At 40.8% G+C, this 18,696-nt stretch overlaps 1 protein-coding gene across 1 annotated transcript in view; it reads left to right on the forward strand.

Moving 5' to 3' along the window:
- WDR11 (WD repeat domain 11) overlaps positions 1–14,487 on the forward strand; it is an 85,513-nt gene extending 71,026 nt beyond the window's left edge. The window contains exons 24-29 of the mRNA XM_063434716.1: positions 1,427–1,522; positions 3,248–3,413; positions 4,640–4,737; positions 7,329–7,474; positions 13,011–13,090; positions 13,411–14,487. Coding sequence (XP_063290786.1) covers positions 1,427–1,522; positions 3,248–3,413; positions 4,640–4,737; positions 7,329–7,474; positions 13,011–13,090; positions 13,411–13,562 — 738 coding nt within the window. The 3' untranslated portion in view covers positions 13,563–14,487. The remainder of the gene's footprint in view (positions 1–1,426; positions 1,523–3,247; positions 3,414–4,639; positions 4,738–7,328; positions 7,475–13,010; positions 13,091–13,410) is intronic.
- The last annotated feature ends 4,209 nt before the right edge of the window (positions 14,488–18,696 follow it).

Raw genomic sequence — 18,696 nt, forward strand, 5'->3', positions numbered from 1 at the left:
CATGGCTGCATTAAAGGGAAACTATAGTGCCAGGAAAACAAAGTTGTTTTCCTGGAAATTGAGCTTAGCTCCCTATAGTGCCCTCCGCCCTCATCTGGTAGATAACCACTAGAGGTGGAGTTAACCCTCAAAAGGTAATTATTGCCGTTTATTAAAAGCTACAATAATTAAGTGTTCTTGCATGGCAAGACCACTTACTATGATCTCACATATATATTGTATTCTTTTTATTCTAGCCAAATTTACCACCCTAACTCCTCCAACAGTTTTTACACTACATAGACAGTAAAATACCGAAATGTGCGGATTTTTAATTCTTTATTTTTGTTGTGCAGTGAAAAACAATACATAGTTAAACATGGCATCCCTTAATGACGAATACAGCAGTATTATTGTGCCAAATTATCTGCACATATTTAGGTAAATAGATACATGCTGAGAACACGCGGAGAACATCAAGTTTTATGTCATTGGCGCTGAGGGAGCACGCGGTGTCCGCCATGACTGGTGAGTCGCTGTGTTGTCTGAATGCTTTGGTGGCATCTTCCTGTGTTCTTGTTAGTTCAGGAGGGGACCAGGATCACCCCCATCGGTCCAAGGGCGGGGCACTGTTACGGGCACTTGCTCGATGCTGACAGCTGTTGGGAAATTCCGAACAGGGAGAGTGGCTGCCTCTCCCGCCCGGTGTGCGATAGGCTACGTGGTCGTGTGTGCGTGGCTGACAAACTCTTTCTCCGTTGCTGGGTGCTGCGTTAATCTTCAGCTAAATCGATGCTCCGATAAATCGCTCAGCGTGTCCCACAGCGAGCTGTATGAGGCTAATTGTGGCTTTTACTGCCTGGCTGAGAGGAGCTCGCTCAGGTTGCGTCTCACCGCCATGACGGTCAGACACTGTCCTGCAAATGTGATTTTTTTTTTTTTTAAATTATATATTTGTATATATTGATTTATTTATTTTTTTCGAACATTTTTCTTTTGTATCTGATTGAGCAGCAGTTGGTCAGATAACTGTAAAATCTGACCCAGCATTGCTCACCCAGATAAAGTGAGTTTTATAAAAGAAAAATAAAGCAATATACGTATGCAATAAAAGTATGTAAAAAAAACAAACTATAATTAATTAACTTTTTGAAGATGAGAAGTGAAAACTTGATGACAGTTGTCCTTCAAAGAAATGCAACATGTAGAAGAAAAAAATTCAATTTTAAAATTAAAAATTCAGCATATAAAATATGTATACATAACATCAGATGTTAAGCTAAGAAAATAGTCTGTTCTCATCACAGCACTATTGTTTGGGAGATTGCTATGTAGATGAACACAAAATGAATTGCACCGGTGCCCCCATAAAAACAAGTGCCGTTTAAATTGAGAATGCATAGCAGATACCTCAGGCTGTTAATTATTTTATTTTTTCTCTCTGCAGAAATTTCAGCTGGACAGAGTTTATCTGCAAGAAGTAAAACGTTCTAGCTATGAACACACCAGAAAATGTGCAGACCAGCTTCTCCTCTTAGGACAGGTAATGTAAATACTACTGCACGGGTTCCAGTATTTAATAGGTTCCATATTAAAGCTATAAAGAACAACTAGTAATTATTATACAGCAACGGTACCAAAAGTCATCCAACCCTGGGTACATGCGTCTTAAAGGGACACTAAAGTCACCAAAACAACTTTAGCTTAATGAAGCAGTTTTGGTGTATAGATCATGTCTCTGATGTTTAACTGCCCAATTCACTGCCATTTAGGAGTTAAATAAATTGTGTTTCTGTTTATGTAGTCCTAGCCACACCTCCCCTGTCTGTGACTCACACAGCCTGCATGAAAACAAAATGGTTTACTTTTCAGTCAGATGTAACTTTAATTATATACAGGAGGCTCCTGCAGGATCTAGCAAGCTTTTAACAGAGCAGGAGATAAGAAATTCTAAATTAAACAGACTGTGCAATAAAGGAATTAGAAATATTAGAGGACTCTTTACTGGAAGTATTTAGGAATGCCGCGTAAATCACATGCAGGGAGGTGAGGCTAGGGCTGTATAAACAAAGTGATTTAACTCCTAAATGGCAGCGAATTGAGACTGCAGAGGTATGATCTATACACCAAAACTGCTTCATTAAGCCAAAGTTATTTTGGTGACTATAGTGTCCCTTTACGTTTAAAGGTTGACTGTCATAATAAGCAAACGTCCATTCTCCCTATAACCTCAGCTGAATGTTAAGTGGATCAAACCAGTATGTTACAGGACATACGTGAAAATGAAAGAAATATCAATATATCCTCCCGTGCAAACGAATAAGAAATTAGTCAATGTTTTAAGTTAGTGTTTCACAAGTCATTTTCAGTTTACTTTTATTCTATCATTATTATTGCAAAGTGATACAGGTAAATACAGCTAACCTGTAGGTATCATCTCTCCCTGTATAGTACAGGCAGTATAATGTCTAAATGTACGCTGGATTTGACGCACTTATTTTAATAAATTATAAAGCAAATAACATTGAAAAAATGAAATACCAAAAAAAACTACTACTGCTTGAAGATTTTGCATTTGCTGCAAATCCCCAGACTTCCCTATGGATTGAGAGCTCACTGTAGAAACTTCAGTGACTCATCCCATCACGATGTTGACTTAATGATCTTATCACATAAGAAATACTATGGGCAAAGAAGGGGGTTTCTGGGAGTTGTAGTCTAGTTGTCAGGTTTGTACTGTAGAAACTAATACTTGAACTACACCCAATGTCATTACATCCTATACAGCTGTATTATTTAGCACACGGGGTGGGCTTACGTACAAACCAAATTCTAAGGAAAACTTTAAAAATCAAAGATTAATAAAATCCATCCAGCGTAATTAACTGCACATTGCACCTATCATATTGGTGCCTGAAGCACACTTTAAAGTTAAATATGCATGCTTTGCAACTCATATCACCCATAGCTAGCCTCTACTTTGTTAATGTAGGCGAAAACAACTAAATAATGATTTTACAGTTCTTAAACTGCCTGTAATGTGAACCCTCAATCTACAATTACGAGAGCACAATAGGTGTGCGGAATTGCTGAATGTGGGGAATTGCAGTACAAACTGTTCTATGTTCTCTTCTGTTCACATCATTAATTTGATTAGACTATAAAATTCATTTTCTAAGTTCCCAGGGTGCTGGTCTGGGTGCCACACTCCTCCTTTCTCTTTTTGTACACGATAAAGTCTTGCTGAGATCATGTTTTCTGATTGCAGACTGACCGAGCAGTTCAGCTACTGCTGGAGACCAGCGCTGATAACCCACAGTATTACTGTGACTCCCTAAAGGCCTGCCTGGTCACTACTGTCACCTCATCTGGTCCCTCCCAGAGCACAATCAAGTTAGTGGCAACAAACATGATCGCCAATGGAAAGCTGGCAGGTAAAACCCTGTTTTAAGGCCAATTCGGGCACAGTGTATAAAGCTTTAATATGTGGGTGATTGTGTAAAATTGTGCTTCTGTGAATATAGTGGTGTAATTCCAACACAACCGGTGTCTGCACAGATGTGGCCAAAGAGACAAGTGTCTCTCAAGAGTGATTACTATTTATTTTGTCACAGACAGGCGCAAGGTGCACCATTGTTATCACTTTGTTGTACTCCAGTTCTCTGCCACCATGTGTATTTGGTGTTATCTGCTCTGTAACAGAATTCACCAATATGCTCAAGTTAGACATCTTTATACTTACTCTGCAGATGCAAAGGCAAAAACAAGAGTCAAAGATGAGGATTAATGTTAGAGATTGCTTGAGATGTAACTGAAACTCAATGCTCTCCTTCATAAAATTAAATGCAAACGTGTCACTTTAATGCAGCAAAGTTCTTTTCCATTCTGTAGCTAACAAAATATATCATGCACCATCATTTACATATAACAACCTTGTATTTAAATATTTGGCTTCCTTAGTGGACACCTTCAAGGTGATTTGTACTCCGTTTTTACGTTGATGTGCACTGAGACGTCGCCTTGATTAGAACGGTAGATATCATTTAGTTCTATACTGTTTCAATGAAACACATAATGATGGGAATAGGTTAGTAGCACCAACTTCAGAAGGAGAGTAGTTTGTGTGGGGGGGATGCGTGTTATTTAAAATGGGAAGATGTCTGCAGAGACCATTCTTTGGTACAGGCTAGAAGGGAAAGGGGTATTTTCTAATCAAAGGCTATATCTGAACAGTTACGGTGTTCTAAGTAATATCTCACATTATACGAATTTAAATATTGAATTTAAACATTCAAATCTTCATGTCAGAGAGGTAATATGACCTTATAAAATGTTTTGCTTTGGAAGGCGAAGGGATATATTACAAATTCTGTGGGTAAAGAATGTTTATGGCTCTGAATCCAATGGGCAATATATAATAAATCTGACTGGTAGAAAGGGTTTGGGCTGTGAACATAAAGTAGGAATGTATGTTAGGGAACAACGTACAGTAGTTTTCTCAGACAGTGTGAATTATGCAGTGATGAGGCATCAGGCTCAGTGTTCTGGCAGTCTTGGCACAGGGATTCAAAAGAGTATGTCAGCAGTTTCATTAGTGTAAATGAGACTCTTCTCTCCAGCTATTCATCTCCTCTCGCCTCATCCTGTTCTCTTCTCACAGAGGGAGTGCAGTTACTCTGCCTGATAGACAAGGCTGCGGACGCCTGTCGCTACCTGCAGACCTATAATGAATGGAACCACGCTGCTTGGCTGGCTAAGGTTAGTGAATGGTATAAAACTTATGCTGTCAAAATGTGTGCCTAAGACTTACCCTCAGCATTAATAGGAGAATGAATGTTGTCACAGTACTATCATTGCACGTCATTAACATGTGTGCATTGCCTGCTTTGTTATTCTATAGCATGGAATCATCTGTATTACAAATAAACGGATAAACATAATAGACACACTTCCTCTTCCAAATCCAGATAAAATAAAAACTAAAGGGATGTTAAAGGAACTTAACATGTATAGCTTGGAGGAAAGACGAGACGGGGGGCTATGATAGAAACATTTAAATACATAAAGGGAATCAATGCAGTAAAGGAGGAGACTATATTTAAAAGAAGAAAAACTACCACAACAAGAGGACATGGTCTTAAATTAGAGGGACAAAGGTTTAAAAATAATATCAGGAAGTATTACTTTACTGAGAGGGTAGTGGATGCATGGAATAGGCTTCAAGCTGAAGTGGTAGAGGTTAACACAGTGAGGGAGTTTAAGCATGCGTGGGATGATTCTGCCATCACATTCTGTGTTTTTATGTCTATATAAAGTTTCTGTTTTTTTTAATAAATATGCAATTTATATATTTTTAACTGCTTGTTTTTTTTAATGTGTTAACTATTGTAGTATGATTGTGGAGTCTGTATAGTAGGGTTCAGTCTACTTTATTCTGTTGCCATGAACAAATGGGTTCAATTATCAGACAACCATTAAGACTGTTATAAACAGTTTGGCAGTGAAGGTTTAAATTACAAAACAGTACTTCTGACAAAAAAAAGCGGTCCTTAAGAACCGCGGTCATATGTCCGCGGTAAATTTGAGCTGCTCTATGGGTATTACACGATGCCTCGATGTCGAGGCATCGTGGAATGCACCCCCCGAAATGATCACTACCGGGTTGCCGCACATGGCGCCAGACAGTGTAGGCAAGAGCATCGGAAGCCATCACGCAGGCTTCCAATGCTCTGCCTGTGTCGAGGGGATGAGGCACTCAGTTAAAATTTTACAAAATTAACCCCTACCCTCCCTCCCTCTCCCTCCCCATCCCCATGTATTTACCGATCGCTGCCGTTTCCCCGCCAGGGATCAGTCTTCTTCTTAGGGAGGGGACGCCCAGACAGTCCCCACTCTCCAATTTAGGACCCCCAGGGGCCATGTGACCATTTCGAAAGAGCGGTCACATTGCCGCAATAGATGTCCACAGTGCTGCCAGCAGTCCCCCATGCTGATGAAAAAGTAAAAATAAAATACAGTTTATAAATTAACAAAAAAAAATTAAAAAAAAATATTTATATATATATAAACATCATACTAAGTGTATTTTTTTATTAATATATACATTTAATATAAAAATACACTTAGAGTAAAATTACAAGTGTGTGTGTATATATATATAACTATATATATATATTATAAAAATAATAATTAAAAATAAACTGTAGAACTAATTTAAAAAAAATGATATCATTTTATTCTAACTGTATTTTGATAATATATATTTATATCAAAATACACTTAGAATGAAATATTATAAATATATATATATCCCCTTAACGACCATGGATGTACTAGGTAAGGTCAGCGGATGTATCTAGTACGTCCGCGGCAAATAGGAGCCCTGGACTTACCTGGACCATCGATCACGGTCTGGGGACTGCCGGAGACCCCAGCAGTCCCCCTGCAGCAGCTCCAGCCACCCCAGCCCTCCAGGGCCATGTGATCACATCATCGCAATAGGACTCTAGGAGCTGCCAGCAGAGGGACTGTTTGAGCTGTCAGGCAGTTCCCCAGGCTGCTAAAAAGTTAAAAAAAAAAAAAAAAAAAAAAAACTATATATATATATGTGTTATACATATACAGGTGGTCCTCATTTAGCAACCTACCTGTTTTACGACGGTTTGCACTTACTACCAGGCGTAAGTGAGAGCCGTCGTGGGGATTCCCTGCTCTGGCGTGCATGTCTATGTTCGGGGAAACTTCCCCAAACATAGACAAACGCACCAGAACAGGGAATCCCTTAACTCCTCACTTACCAACCGATTCGTTCTACGACCAAGTAGAAGGAACGGAACCCGTTCGGTAAGTGAGGAGTGTTTGTATTATATATGTATAATATATTATAAAATAAATAATGCATATATATGATTTTATAAGTGTACTTTGAGATATATACACCTATATCTCAAAATGCATATATATGATTTCATTATAAGTGTATTATATATGTATAATATGTTATACATATATAGGAAATAAGTGTGTGTTTGTATACACACACACACACGTACGTATTTTTTTTATATATAATTTTCCTCTCACTCATTTACTGTACCCAAACACCGCAGAAATGTAAAAATAGCCCTGGTCCTTAACGGTAAGAAAATTGAAAAACAGTCTGGTGACTAACGAGTTAAATGTGCCTCCAGTTTACGACAGGTACCATTGTGCATAGCTTACAATGTACCATTTTGTTTGTGAAAGGATTTTGCACTAACGCCTGGAATCCCGCGTTTAGGTTGTAAGCATTATCCAATCAGTAGTCACTGTGCCGCTGATTAACTGTTTGTTTTCCCCCCATGGTTCAGGTGCGATTAAACCCAGAGGAATGCGCTGAAGTCTTAAAAAGATGGGTGGACCATCTCTGTTCCCCACACATAAATCAGAAGTACAAAGCGATTCTGGTCCTCCTTTCTCTTGGATGCTTTCGCAGAGTTATAGAAATGTTGCATAGGTAAGAAAGTGTGTTTGTTGCCCCCTTGTGGTATTATTTTGTGTTGCATTTGCCCAAACCATATATTGTAGTCACACCTAGAACTACCAAATTTTTCAAAATGTACAGTTTTCTAACTACGCACATATATTTTCAGCTAGATATTTAGAGGGGGAAGAAAAAAATAACAACCTGTACCATAATTACAGTAACCTTCAGCTAATGTGTATGGTGGATGCAGCGTGTATGTAGGGGCTGTGTTCTGGGGTGGAGTTTGATATATTTATTTAATTATTGTTTTTCATGTTAGGATTATTTGAGTTTATCCTTACTTCTTGCCAGGGAGGGGGATACAATATGTCCTGGTGAGTCCAGCGGCACTCTAGAGATTCCTGCTCTTACCTTTACCGTATGCAAACTCTTCTTATGAGCCTTGGCATTATGCAACATCAGAACGTTACCATAGTAAACGGCGGCAATATTCGCAAGAGAGGACCAAGAGCAGTGGAGACAGAGTCTCTCGGACTCCAGCAACAGAAGTCTGTAGTGTGCTGGGGAGGGAGGTCTTTGATCTGTTCCAATGGGGACAGTAACAAAAACTGGACTGTTGTTCATGAAATTTACTAAGAATTACTGCCTTTGAAGGGTCTTTAATTTTATAGTAGTAGTACTTTTATACAAAGTGTAGTTAATTATACAAAACAACAAAATAAACTGCTGGGGTTTGCGACAATTGTAATTAACCTCACATGTGAGTGTATCAAAGACATTGCTCCTATTGGTTGGCTTAGTAAATTGTTAAAAGGGACACTGTAGGCTTTAAAACTATTTTCTTGTATTCCATATATGCAAATGAAATAAGCAGTTTTATAAAATCACATTAATGCACTAAAAAGCAGTATTAACTATACTGCAAGTTTGAATTTTATAAAGCTACATCGTAAATAGTTTTGTTTTTTATTGCATCAACTGTCGTTTTGTTTATGTAAGGCTGTCGGTATATTGAGCTCGGCTTTCTTTTTAAGCATCATGGTATATTTTAGAATAGTAAATAATGCAATTTAGGAAGGGACACTAATAGACAAAAACCAGAAAGGTGCAAATCCTATACTGTGCTAATCTCTATATAACAAATATTTTAAAGGGACACTATAGTCACCAGAACTACAGCTTATTGTATAGTCAGTCCCTGCATGCTTTTTGCAGTAAACACTTGCAGCCCAGGGATTCCTCAGCTGGCCACTAGAGGTGCTTTCTGGGGTAGTACTGCACAATGTCTCCACCCTCTGCATGAATACACTGAACTTTCCTCACAGAGATGCATCGATTCAATTAATCTCTATGAGGAGATGCTGATTGGCCATGGCTGCATTTGGGTCCCCCACCTGGCCCACCTGCTTGATTGTATAGGGAGAGGTATTAGCAGTAGAAAGAGGGAAGTGCTCATGCCATTGTACAGAACACTGGTGAGACCTCACTTGGAGTATTGTACGCAGTACTGGAGACCGTATCTGCAGAAGGATATTGATACTTTAGAGAGAGTTCAGAGAAGGGCTACAAACTGGTTCATAGATTGCAGGATAAAACGAACTTAACATGTATAGCTTGGAGGAAACACGAGACAGGGGGGATATGAGAGAACATTTAAATACATAAAGGGAATCAACACAGTAAAAGAGACTATATTTAAAAGAAGGAAAACTACCACAAAAGGGGACATAGTCTTAAATTAGAGGGGCAAAGGTTTAAAAATAATATCAGGAAGTATTACTTTACTGAGAGGGTAGTGGATGCATGGAATAGGCTTCAAGCTGAAGTGCTAGAGGTTAACACAGTGAAGGAGTTTAAGCATGCATGGGATAGGCATAAGGCTATCCTAGACTAAAGATAAGGCCAGGGACTAATGAAATAATTTTAAAAAGTGGGCAGATTAGAGGGGCAGAATGGTTCTTATCTGCCATCACATTCTATGTTTCTATGTAATTGACATTCTCAACCAATCCAATGCTATCCTATGGTAAAGCATTGTGATTGGCTCGGATAAATATTTCTGATTATGTCAGGCAAGGAGGCAGATCATGGGCAGAGACAGCAGCAGCAGACTGGATTAAAGATAAGATGTTACTATATTTGGGGATTCAAGGGAGGACCAGGGGGGCTAGATGGTGTTTTTAACACTATAGGGTCAGGAATACATGTTTGTGTTCCTGACCCTATTGTGTTCCTTTAAGGACCATTTAAACACATATAAGTCAACCCAAGCCTACCAGAGTGAACAATTGTCACCAATACTACCCTCAAGGAACTTTGGATAATGCTAAAGTGTTGGGGGTAGGATTGGCAACACAACTGTACAATTCAATACTAGCCTACCAGAGAGTGAATTGTATTGTACAAGCCTGTTGCATCATCTGTTACTTTGTGGATTTTTACTTGGAACCTCTACCAAAATGTATTTGTTTAATAGTGTGCATCCTTAAAAGGCTACTCCAACCACCATGACCACTTCAGTGATTTGAATTGGTTATGGTTGTAGAAATCTGGGTGTGCAGTTTTTCTTCTTGAAACTTTGCAAATACAGTGGATTTTTTCAACTGTGTGCTCGGTAATAGTTGTAACCCAGCCCACGTGACCTCAATTCTGTGCATATTTTGCATCTGTAGTAAGAGCCCACTGCCCATTGACAGACAGAAATCTTTTCCCTTGCAGATAGCCTCCCCCTCCCACCCCCCACTGTGTCCTGTCTTCGGCCTTCCTCCATTGCCTTCAGTATATATGTTATATATATTTTATTTTTAATCCCTCCCTTGACAGCCTCGAGCTCGCAAAATGACCAATCACATGCTTCTCTATAAGAAGTCTGTGATTGAATAGCATGAGGCCGCAGTAACATTGTTGGCGGTGTGGAAGTCGGTGCTGGGAGCTTTGCCCAGCCCTGCATTCCAGGCGAGTAAAAATCTTTGCAGGTTGGAGGGGACCTTCACCATAGTGTCCAATAGGGCTTTTTTATACTGGAAAGGTCCCTACATCCCTCAATGAGATGAAGTGGTCTGGGTGCCTATAGTGTCCCTTTAAAATGGGGGGGGGGGGATTTTCCATCCAGTGCAAAAAAAAAAAAAAAAAACAACTCAAGAGATTCACGTATCAGTCCTGATTGTTAAATGCCTCATGTCTTGGATCTAGATCAGGCATAGGCAACCGTCGGCACTCCAGATGTTTTGGACTACACAGCCCATGATGCGTTGTCAGCATTATGGGTGTAAGAGCATTATGGGGGATGTAGTCCACAACATCCGGAGTGCTGAAGGTTGCCTATCCCTGATCTAGATTAATATTTGGTAGCTAACTCTAGCCCTATCTTAAAGTCTGTCACCACCCTCACACCATAGTTAACCCTATCCTTAACCACATACCTACCCTAACCATAAAACAGCATTAACCCTTACCTTACCCTATGGAATACCCTCTGAGATGTCCGTACTGCTATCAACAGATTTCCTACTTAAAACCGTAGAGAGTGGTATATGAGCACCATCCACTGTCTTCTTTTATTACAGGGTTATTTCCTCTTTAACAACTGTAATGCCATTTAATTTCACACCTAAGAAGGGGGACTGCTACCACCATCATCCAAACCAGACCTGGCTAAATGCCATCCTAAATTTGCAGACACTAAGAAACATCCACGTTTCCTACAATGTTATATGAACTGCTACACTTTTCCATTCTTTTTTTTTTTTTATTGAGATTTTTCCAAATTATAACAATCAGCTTACATTTGTTCTTTTTCTTTCTTTTTGATGTTGTTTTGTTATTTTGATGAGTGGCCCCATATATGTTAAAGGGACACTCCAGGCACCCAGACCACATCTGCCCATTGGAGTGGTCTGGGTGCCAACTCCCACTACCCTTAACCCTGCAACTGTAATTACCGTATATACTCGAGTATAAGCAGAGTTTTTCAGCACATTTTTTGTGCTGAAAACCCCAACTCGGCTTATACTCGAGTCAATAGTCTGTATTATGGCAATTTGCATTGCCATAATACAGACTGGGGGGCTGTGGGGGCTGGCAGGGAGCTGTAACTTACCTGTCCTGCAGCTCCTGTCAGCTCCCTCCTCCTCCGCGCCGTCCGTTCAGTACCTCGGTCAGCTCCCACTGTAAGTCTCGCGAGAACCGCGGCTCTCGCGAGACTTACAGTGGGAGCTGACAGAAGAGCTGAACGGAGGAGGAGGGAGCTGACAGGAGCTGCAGGACAGGTAAGTTACAGCTCTGACAGCCCCCCTCTCTCCCCACTGAACCACCAGGGAGTAAGAGCCCCCCTCCCTGGCCAGCTAGCAAGCAGGGAGGGGGGACGAAAAAAAATAATAATATTAAAAAATAAAATAATAATTAATAAAATAATTAATAATATAACAATCAAAATGCCCACCCCCACCAACACATACACAAATACACACACACTTCATTCATATACACACACTGCACTCATACATACACGCACTGCACTCATACATACACGCACTGCACTCATACGCACACACTGCATTCATTATATACACATACTGTAAATAAATATTTAATTAATATATACACACACACACAATGCACTCATTCATACACACACACACTGCACTCACACTGCACTCATACACACACACACTGCACTCATACGCACACTGCATTCATTATATACACACACTGTAAATAAATATTCAATGAATATAATGTTTTTAGGATCTAATTTTATTTAGAAATTTACCAGTAGCTGCTGCATTTCCCACCCTAGTCTTATACTTGAGTCAATAAGTTTTCCCAGTTTTTTGGGGTAAAATTAGGGGCCTCGGCTTATATTCGGGTCGGCTTATACTCGAGTATATACGGTATTGCAGTTTTTATAAATGTTTTGGGCATCACAGGAAAACTAATTTAGATGTGAGCCGTTTTGCTTGTGAAAAGTGCAAGAATAACAATGTGAAAAATCAACAGAACTAAACACAAAGCATTGTTTCAGACCGCAGGTGAAGGGATCTAAATAAAGTCACAGGAACCATCCATATAGGGTAAATGTGTTACTTATCAAACATAATTGTAAACATCCGTAAACCAGAAAAACCAATAACCCCCTGTACTCATGGGTTATTCTGTATGAGTAATACAGTATTATTTATTTGTGCCGATTCTTTGATGTGAGAGCACCATTTGCCAGGTGTGATATGTGAAAAATCTTACTGATTATTTTATATTGTAATCTTATACATTTCACAATTATATTTACCCAATGCATTAATGAGGATATCCCAGCCAATAGAATGCATTTCATTGGAAGCACTGGGAGGCAGAGCACATGCACGGCCATTGCTGTAACTAATGCTTTACCTAATGATCAGAAAGAGGACCCTCCTGGTTGTCTTACACCTGCAACTATGCATCTAAATAAAAGTGCTGATATTTCTTAAAATTGGCTCCTTTACAAAGTGTGAAGGAGAGGAGTGTTAACGTGGTGGCTTTTTGTATAGGTCTTATAACCAGCATCCTTCTTTCTTCTTTATTTCAGCATGAGGTGTTTTGACCGAGCAGCTTTGTTCCTGGAAGCCTGCCTGCGGTGTTCGGCAATTGATGTTAGCGATGAGAATAATATCCTTTACATGTACAACTAGGACAGGTTGCAGTAAATGTCCACATAGTTTTCTACATTTCCTGCGGTGAATTTAGAATTCCACCTTCAGAGTTAGTCACTAAGCTGTTATTTCAACCTAGAATTTAGTTTTTTACACCAAAATAACTGAGTTAGAAAAATAAAGTTGGAGAACTTTTTCAGTTCAGCTATTTTGGCCTAGACTATCGAGACCTGACTCCTAAGAAAGAAGGCTAGAACCCCAATAATGTCATGTGTGGTGGGGTGCACTCTTTATCAGATCAGGATCATCATTTACTTTACCTTAACCATTACTCACATAAACTGATCTCTGCCGTGTTTGCAGACTATGCTCGCAGCCTGCGCACACTGGGATTCTCACAAGCAGCTCTGCGATTTGCCCTGAAGGCAGGAGATGCTGGATCAGATCTGGTGACCGAGCTTCAAAATCTGAAGCAGGCAGAAGATTAGTGAGCAGGGAACACCTGACATAGTTTTCCCTTGTGGAAGGTATAAGACGATTGGACGATTCTGCGGCAATGTGGGCTCAGTCAGCATGAAGTAGGACGTTAGAGATATTGTGTCCTGTGTGTGTCCTCCCACTATATCCCGTTATCCAGGATCCGCCAGTATTGGACATCAGAGCTTATCAATACAGTTAACTCTGTAAGTGCCGGAGAGCTGAGCACACTGATTTTCTTTGCATTGTCCTATGTTACACCCCTGGCTCTCAAAATGTTACTTCCAGGGTTAATGTAACGGTGACAACACCTTCTGCCATCATGTCTGCTTGAAATCATTACTTCAGATATTGTTCTTTGTATAAGAGCAGGAAGAGATAACTGCACACCCACCTTATGGCTATTCGCTAAATGTATAGGAAAAGGTGAGGAGACCATGTTATAGCTGTAAATGTCTTTTTTTTTTTTTTCTTCATTTCTAGTGATTCAAATCAGCCGGTAGATTTCACTCATGTAAAACAGCCATAGCGCTTTCTCCATAAACATTTCTAACATTTAAGAATTTAGAGTAAATATGAAATCATCTTCTTTTGCAGTTTCTGATTTTTTTTTTTTGATTTTTTTTTTTTAATACGTTTTGAATACTGCTGAATATTTGACAATTTAATTTAGCCACCCAACAGTAAATTGCAGTGAATTTAGGCAGAATAGCTCATATAGAAAAGGCCGCCACATCATCTATAGGTACAGCTTGGCTTTTATCTTGGTTTTTATTTTACCCAAATTCATTGTTTAGTCAAACCCTGTGTGTCTCTCAACCCACTGTATGGACCAAACATATAGAACTTGAAGTACTGCACTTCAAGACTTCATCTATTGTACATGAAAAATGAACTGTAACTCACAGTATTAAAATAGATACTGTGTTCTCATGATGTCAACCTCTCTGACTCTTCTTTTCATGATCTGTCAGCCCTGAGATGCTACTGTTGTAAGTTACACTGAAGTACACAGACTTTCTAGGGAGGGGGATTGTATGAAAAATGATCTTTTGATACCAAATTCCATCTACATGTTATGCATCCAACAGCACTCCGAATGAAGTTTCACAGTTGTTTATGTCTGTCGTGGCAGGCTCCCCATCCTTGTCTATGGGTGAACACTATTTACAACCATAAAATGTACTCCAGTGACCTTATGCAAAGACTTGACATGAAAGGGTTTGTTCATCTAAGAATCTCAACTCATGTTTTTGTAGGAATGTTTTTTTTTCTTCCAATTGGTATTTTACATATTAATCGCAGTCCGTTGATTCTTTGCACTACACCTGCTATACCTGTCATCTCAATCTACACTCCACAACTTATTGCAACCTCACTTGTCAAAATAGTATTTTCAAGAAACTTTAGAATACACACAGGCCTCTGTAAAAAAAATAAAATCCTACGTAATGACTGAACTCAGCAGATCATCCACATTTTGTACATGAAGAGTCACAGGATCTCAAATTGCCCAAGCAATTATAACCTCAGTATAATGCAAATGAAAATATGTGTAACTTAATTCCATTCTAATAATGGCTGCAGTATTTACAGGGGTAAACACAGGAAAAAGCAATTGCTTATACAATTAATGCCCAAGGCCATGTCAATCATGTTGGCATACTCACAGCATTAATAACGTGCAAACCAATGCTTATAACGTCAGCCGGTAATTATCAACAACTAATATATGGGAGAGTTTGCAAGGAGGGCGGATTTAAGTCTTCCAGCACTTGTGGAAAGAAAGTTATGATCTATGCTAGACAATGTGGTCACTATTTTGTCTTAAGTATGGCTTTTAACCCCTTAAGGACACATGACATGTGTGACATGTCATGATTCCCTTTTATTCCAGAAGTTTGGTCCTTAAGGGGTTAAACAAACTACAAAAATAACAGAACACAATATACAGGGTTTTTAAAATATAGAATCAGTCCTTAAAAAAAAAAAACGAGTGACAAATCTGCTTTCATTTCTAATGGGGGTGTAATGGCTGCAATCACTTCTCGCTGGTGTGTGAAGGTTCATTTGTTTTACAGAGTGCTCGTTAGCGAAGGCATCTGCGGCCAGATTCCGAGCTACTGATAACATAGTAGCATTCCTTCCTGCTCTGGAACCATTTGCCCAGCTGGCTGCCAGACATATGAAAGTGGTAGTAGATGCGGTCATCTTTGTTTATTAGAAAACCAATTTGTTGGTGCTACAGTTTGCATGTTCTTTAAGCCACATTTGAACACTATAGTGTTCCTCCAAAGGAACACCTCAAGCACCATAATTATCACTTGGGTGTACTCTAGTGGTTATGGTGCCAGGAGTGACCTGCTGTTCCCCCTTTTGTAAGTAGTCTAACAGTTTTATAACAGTTTAACTTAACACCTGGGATCCACTACACCTCGATGCATGGCTTACCTCAGGAGAGCTAACTGAAGCTCGTAAGTAGTAGCTTCCAGCTCTTACCTGAGGTCTGCTTAGCGATTCTCCCTGCCTCCAATACAGCTCAGTTAGAGGTCAAACAGCAAGTACAGCAAGCTTCAGTGGTTATGGTGCTTGGAGTGTTCCTTGAAATATTTTTACATTAGTTTACTGTTACAACACCACCAGTTACATAATGCCTCTACAGTAGTGGCCTAATGCAATGAAATACTGCCCTTTTAAGGACCTGTGTATTTGCAACCACAAAAAAAAAAAAACCTTTTCGCTACAAACTTGGTGTTACATACAACATACGGCCCAAAGTATGTGGACACAAGGCTTTCCACAAGATTTTGGATTGTGAGGTCAGGCACTGAAGTTGGATGAGAACCTAGCTTCCAATCTGCATTACATTCTATCCCGCAAGCAGAGGCGTAACTAGAAACCACGGGGCCTGGTGCGAAAATTGCCCTGGGCCTCCCCCCATGCATCTACCGTCCCCCTCTCCTAGGTTCTCCCTTCCCCCCACACATGCAGACACACATACACATATACAGACAGACAGACCTTTCCCTGGGGTCCAGTGGCCCAGCCTGATGGGAATCAGAGTTCCCACTCTGACTCCTTCCTCCCGCGCGGCTCCCGGTTGTTGCTGGGAGAAAGTGACCAGGGCAGTCACTTTTCCCAGCCTCTGACATCAGAAGGGGCCCGCTGTTATAGGGCTGACCGGGCCACCTGGAAATACATAGCCATCGGCTGGCCCTAACAGCATGCGCCACCGATGGGCCCCTTCAATGCGGCCCCAGCGGTTACAGAGCGCGGGCGGGGGCCGGATTACCTAGGCGGCGGGATCCGCAGTCACAGGGCATCCTGGAGGGACGAGCCTGATCGCACCTGTGACCGCGGTAGTTCCGCCACTGCCCACAGGTGCTCTGAAAGGTTGAGGTCATGGCTGTGTGCAGGCCATTCTAGTTCCTTGTTGTGGCGAAACCAACCTCGCCACTGGGCCCTGGAGAAGCCTGTTTGCTAGCCTCCTACCTACTGACTATGGCCCCTGGGTTATTTTGGGCATATTGTACTGTATATTGCTGCTACTGGCCCTTTTAACAGCATCTATGGACATTTTGGGACTACTGTCCCTTTAAGACTGTGAAGCATATTCGAGTGTACTGCCTGTAATATTATATATGTATTTATAGATGTGTTAAGTTTATCCTGGGTGATTTGTATGCAGCATTCTGATTGTTCGGTAGAATCACTCCATTCAGTATATTGAGTGAAACTACCGAACAACCAGACCACCCAGGAATGAGTGTGCCTCCAATTACCGTTTGCAACAATGTTGCAAACAGGTAATTGGCAATCAGTGCAGTGTGGTCTTTGTCCTCTGGGTGGCCGCCATTCGGGAAACAAACACGTGGCGGCGGCCATCTTAAACTACCGAACAGCGGTGTTTTGCCGTCGAGTGTCTGGAACTAAAATCGGACACTTGACTAGGCAAACACCGCTGAGACCTCCATACTTCCAGAAATTCGTATGGAAACTACCGAATGACCCGCCGTTCGGTAGAAAGAGCCCCATAAACAAGGGAATTCATTCAAACCCTCTCCAGGCTCTATAACACAGGCAATTCGCCTGTTTTCATTCCCTTGTTTGTGACCGACCGCAGGGCCAAAATGCATGGAACTGTTTTCGGATACTTTACCCATGCGGTCGGTCAAATCTTTGGAACCCCATATCTCACGAACCATTCATCCGAATTACTTGAATTTTGAATATGTTGTCCCCCTGAATAAGGGCTATCCAGCGATGCTGGATTTAAAGGTGTACCCCCGGGTTTTGGGGTACATCCAGAACTTGGCTGAAAAAGTGTACCGGATAATTGAGTTTAATGTTATCTGAGGGGAGGGGATGTGTGGGCTGAACCATGTATGTGATTGGTTATTTTATGCCTCCCCCTGGGTGTGGCCTGTATGTGGATTAGTGTAATAAAAGCCAGGCTGGATGAGCCAGTCCAGAGTTCCTGTTTTACCCTCAAAGTGATGTGTCGTCTCATTATTGGGGGGAAGGATTTATTGCATGCTGTTCCAGTTGACTGCTAGGAGTACAAGCCTATTCGTATGGTTCCTATTCAATGGTCTACAGCATTCATATGCTTGGGAGAATTTAAAAGGTTTCTCGGATTCGGTGATTGTGGTGTCTGCCAGAGTGCTTGGAGTCCTCAGGAAGCACTAGGAGCATCCATTAACGGAGGTACCAAGTCGGGGTGCCAGGTGATCCGTTACACTTGTTTCTTCATAGACTTAGCTTTGTGCATAGGGACACAATCATACTTGTACAGGGAAAGGGTCTTTCCCAGAATGTTGGAAGCACCAAATTGTCTAAATGTCTTTTTATCCTGTACCATTAGGGCGGCTCTTCACTAGGACTAAAGGCCCAAACCCTTAAAAACCGTTCTAGACCATTATCCCTCCTCTGCCAAATCTACCGTAGGCACTATGTGACTGTCTGCGTGCGTGCGTGCATGCGTGCGTGCGTGCAGACTTTTCTAGGCCGGCCCTAGTCTGTGTGTGTCTGTCTGAGTAACTGTCTGCATGTGACTGTGTACGACAGTATATGTGACTGTGTACATGACTGTCTGGCTACAACTGTGTGTGACTTCTTGTAACTGACTGTGTGTGTGACTGCCTG

The sequence above is a fragment of the Pelobates fuscus genome, chromosome 10 (assembly GCF_036172605.1).
Source record: "Pelobates fuscus isolate aPelFus1 chromosome 10, aPelFus1.pri, whole genome shotgun sequence".
NCBI lineage: Eukaryota > Metazoa > Chordata > Amphibia > Anura > Pelobatidae > Pelobates > Pelobates fuscus.